The sequence below is a fragment of the Panicum virgatum genome, chromosome 1K (assembly GCF_016808335.1).
Source record: "Panicum virgatum strain AP13 chromosome 1K, P.virgatum_v5, whole genome shotgun sequence".
Classification (NCBI taxonomy): domain Eukaryota; kingdom Viridiplantae; phylum Streptophyta; class Magnoliopsida; order Poales; family Poaceae; genus Panicum; species Panicum virgatum.
The window spans coordinates 13,064,999-13,069,363 of NC_053136.1; the positions used below are offsets into that span (position 1 = coordinate 13,064,999).

The 4,365-nt window shown below is 48.5% G+C and overlaps 1 protein-coding gene across 1 annotated transcript; it reads left to right on the forward strand.

Moving 5' to 3' along the window:
* Window positions 1-1,057: 1,057 nt before the first annotated feature.
* Window positions 1,058-4,030, forward strand: LOC120695638 (two-component response regulator ORR22-like). Its single transcript, XM_039978838.1, has 6 exons — window positions 1,058-1,887; window positions 2,036-2,112; window positions 2,281-2,338; window positions 2,454-2,664; window positions 2,771-3,203; window positions 3,335-4,030. The coding sequence occupies exons 1-6, from the start codon at window positions 1,455-1,457 to the stop codon at window positions 3,710-3,712; spliced, it is 1,590 nt and encodes a 529-aa protein (XP_039834772.1). The 5' UTR covers window positions 1,058-1,454; the 3' UTR covers window positions 3,713-4,030.
* The last annotated feature ends 335 nt before the right edge of the window (window positions 4,031-4,365 follow it).

Sequence of the window (4,365 nt, forward strand, 5' to 3'; positions counted from 1 at the left end):
GATAGAAGTGATGATTTCTTATGCCACACACACACACACACACACACACACACACACACATATATATATATATATATATAAGAAATTCATTAGTTTCTATGCATAGCGGCCTCTTTGAAATGCATGATTGAGATGCCCTAGCATTATGATGAATCCTATTGTTCGTATGCAGCATTGGAAAAATACAAGAATATAAAGAGACTACACAGAAAAAGAGGAAAATTTCCATGAGCTCCAAAATCTCATAATAATGTTATATTTCCTCCAAACTCCCACGCATTTAAGCATTTTACAGGAGATTCATACGATTTCTTCCTTTTTCCAAAGTGATGCGAAAAACAACTTTCTATATATGGGGTTGGAATCCTCTACAAAATTCCTTATTTATTTTTTATGTGCTCCAAAGGGACCTAAATAAGCTACCATTTACATGAGCTTATGGTTGGACATGACATTCTGCAGAAAAACAGGGAACCACTCCACCGGTCACCAGCATTTCACTTGAACGAAGGCTGGAGTGTATGCATAGCGCTAGCTGTTTGCATGTAGACGCGTAGATCGGTCGGTAGATGTGCATCTCTCGAATGGAAATAAATACACGGCCATGCATGTCATGAAGTGAGCAAGAGCAGCCCACACGCATTTTGTCCCTTTTAGCTAGCAGCTGTTCGGACAAGCCTTTCAGAGGGGCGGGGGGCAGGCAGAGGTCAACTACTAACGCTTTTGTTTTTCTGTCACGGATTGGCAGCTCAGATCCACACGACAAGGGGGCCAGTGTCCCAAACCGAGAAAACAAAAGAAAACTGCAGAGCGAGAAATGCTTTTGGGGAATCGAGCCAGATTGGCAGGTTGGGTCACATGATCGATCGAGCCTGCAGCTACTAGCAGCTCAGCTTGCCTCCCTCGCCCTCGTGCGTGCAGACACGCAGCCTAGCTAAGACAAAACCTAAAAGATCTCACTGCTGCTATGTAAAGTGTGCCTTGGACCATTTAGCTCATGAACTTTGTTAAAAGCTCTCCTTCCTTTAGCCACTAAGTTTCTGTGATTAATCTGCTTTATATTTAGCTTCTGCAGTCTCTGATTGCTTCTGTCTCTCTATGCGTGTATATATATGTGTGATCCTTGCCTTGGTGCTGCTAACCAAACACAAGGAATTGAAGGAGTCCACTGATGCTCACATCATTTCTTTGCTACAGCGTTCAAAACCAGTCAATGTAGAAGGACGAGGCCTGTCCAACTCTCCCTTATTATATTCCGACATCACTAGCTTGCTGATGCTTCTTGCCCTTCCCTCTACCTTCTTCATATCATTGTTGCTCTTCTCCCTCCATCTTCCTTCCGGCTGCCCCCCCCCCCCCCCCCCCCCTTTCCTGCTCCTACCTGCACATACTATTCCGACGATCGGATCCAATCATGGCGGGATAGAGAGAGACCCATCGTAGAATAGTACAAGATGGTAGCTAGAGAAGAGCAAGTGATGAGAGAGCTCAAGGATAAGGGGGTACTAGTCGAGATCCTTGACGACGACGATGGGGAGAGATCGATCGATAACAAGCTCCTAGACCTCAACGAGGGTTTCGATGATGCGGAGAGCGAGGAAGGGGAAGTTGGCGATGATGAGCAAGATGAAGGTGCAGAAGGCGACGATGGCGGTAGCACCACCGATGTCGGTGGGAGTGGGAGCTCAAGCAACAATAGCAGCACCAACAACAACACGGAGAGCAAGAAGGGAGACAACAAGGAAGGCAGCAAGTCGGAGGGGAGCGGCGAGCAGAGGGTTCCAACGGTGCGGCAGTACAACCGGTCCAGGCTGCCTCGACTCCGGTGGACGCCTGACCTTCACATGGCCTTCGTCCATGCCGTCGAGAGGCTTGGTGGGCAAGAGAGTAAGTACTTGATCATATATATGGCGTAGACAGAACCATGAATTATTACAATTAATTGGAGGATATCGATGATTTCCATTACCAATCCTGTAATTGAGTTATCTGTTTCGTTGCAACTTAAACTAATTTTATTTGCTTGTTGACACAGGAGCAACCCCTAAGCTGGTGCTTCAGATGATGAATGTTAGGGGGCTCAGCATTGCTCATGTAAAAAGCCACCTGCAGGTGAATCATCATTCTATCCGTGTAGAATTCGTGGATCTACATCTGTTGCGGCATGGATCATCACACACTAGCTAGCTAGCTAGCTAGCTAGCAGCACATTGCTAATTCAGTGATCAATGTGGCCTGCTGTGAACACTCTATCTGACGAACCTTTAATTGTTTTTTCAGATGTACAGAAGCAAGAAGCTAGACCAAGATGGTCGCCCGAGAGGAGCTATTTCCTCAGGTTTTCACACAGCACAAAATTCTCATGATCTGCATGTGCAGATTCCAATGAATCCTCTAGCTTATTAGGCCATTCCTCATGCACCCAATTAAGTTTTTTTTTTGATGCGTTTCAGTGTATTCCCCGATGGATTTCCATTTCATGAGAGGCGATCGGCGCTTCCACGAAATGTCCTTCTTCCAAAGAGCGGCCGCGCTCTCCTCCTCCAAGCCCGAGCACGGCAGCTTCTTCGCGCCAAGGAACTGCAGCGCTCCGGAGCTCAGCCGGCTCTATGGACTTCTTCAGCATCTGCCGGCTCCGCAAACTTTCGACTTCAGAAACTCCAGGTAAACAAAAATTTCCTTATACAGATCAGCTCGTACTAGTTATTATTATTAACAGTATCTGCTAATAAGCAAACCCTAATTCCGGCTGCTCCTCTTCCCCGGGCAGGAATCATGAACGGGCGTCGAGCCAGAGAGAGGCGCCCACAGTACTCTCCAGGAAGGACGTCACGCCGCCGTCGACGACCGCGCCGCATCAGGCGCACCCGCTTGCAGCTCCCGCGGCGCTGAGGAGCGAGAGGCGGTGGTGGCCGTTCACTGAAGCGGGCGCCGCTGCCGCCACTGGCGAGCGGAGGGCAGTGGAGACAGGACGGGAGGTAGACTTCGCCAATTCCATCGGGAGCAGCTCTCGGCGGCCTCACTATCTGTGGGGCGTGTCCGTGCCCGGCGATCCCCGTCTTCCGTTCAGATGGCGACCCGGGGGTGGTAGCAGCGGCGGCAGAGACGCCGCGGTCGGCTACCCCAGCAACATCACCAAGATCACAACAAGATCGTCGGATCCTGTCGTGATCGACGAAGCCCTAGATGCCCAGCAGCTCGAGGTACCGTACATACACCCGGCCTTCGTTCACACTGCACATTAAATATTAATTAGCTGATGATTAGCCCCATATCAGTCATCTACTCATCTCTGATGCTAATTCACACTGTTGTGCGTATACGATTATTTCAGAGGCCGAAGCACGTCGAGCCAACGAGGGATTCTGCCATGGCGGCCTACGAGGCGTGCCGCCGCAAGCGGTCGCCGCCGGTGGAGGCGGCCCAAGACGACGGGGCTGCGGACCTTCAGCTCAGCCTGTCCCCCACCACGGTGACGGATGCCAAGAAGAGGAAGACCACCGCACCAAGTGAGCAGGAAATCATGGACGCCAGCGAGCTCTCCATCTCACTCTCGCTGTCCCCGTCCGCCGCCGCAGCTTCCATGCAGAAGCAGCAGCAGCAGCAACAAAAGACAAGGCGAAGCATCAACGACAGCACCGGCGGCAGCGGGGAAGCCGTTCTTGGGCAGAGTACTTTGGATCTGACCATGTCGATCAGGGCATTGGAGTGAGATCTTTCAAGTACTTTGGCCCCAAGCCCTTCCAAAAGTTGCACGCTGAACCATGCAATAAAACATCGTTAATTTAACCTTGTCTCCGATCCAGTACATATAGGTATATCATATGCGAATGTCATGCTTTGCAAGTATTTGGCTCTTAGTGTACTTCGTTAATTTAACCTTGTTTCTAGGAAGACTACTGCCTCTCCATATTTGGCTCTTAGTGTACTTTGCAAGTATGCATGGCCACATGAGTTTAATTTGAAAATGTATGACCATGTGGACGTTATTTCTTCTAACAAGATATATATAGATTCACCTTCATATTTATTGTGCTTATTTCTTTTTGAATGGCTACAATGCAAGTTGCTGCTGTTCACGCAGCACCATCATATATATCACTGTGTTCTTGCATTGTGCATCGATTGGCATATTCTTTCTGCCTAGTTTCTGTATATTTATTATTAGCTGTTGTTATTTTTTCAAAAATAACATTTCTGTTGTGATTATTTTGGGGCTTAACAATGTATGCCACACATTATAATGTAAATATGGTCAAGCTATCTTGACTCTTTCCTTCCAGAATGACCATACTACTGAAGCTACTAGCTTGACCACATTTACCTTGCCCCCCCCCCCCCCCCACCCAATAACTTTGACAAAAT

Excerpts from the sequence above, each read along its gene's own strand:
- LOC120695638 (XM_039978838.1), top strand. The coding sequence starts at position 1,455 with ATGGTAGCTAGAGAAGAGCAAGTGATGAGAGAGCTCAAGGATAAGGGG. Across the intron at positions 2,113-2,280 it reads ATGTAAAAAGCCACCTGCAG|ATGTACAGAAGCAAGAAGCT; the intron begins GTGAATCATCAT and ends TTGTTTTTTCAG. Across the intron at positions 2,665-2,770 it reads TTCGACTTCAGAAACTCCAG|GAATCATGAACGGGCGTCGA; the intron begins GTAAACAAAAAT and ends TTCCCCGGGCAG.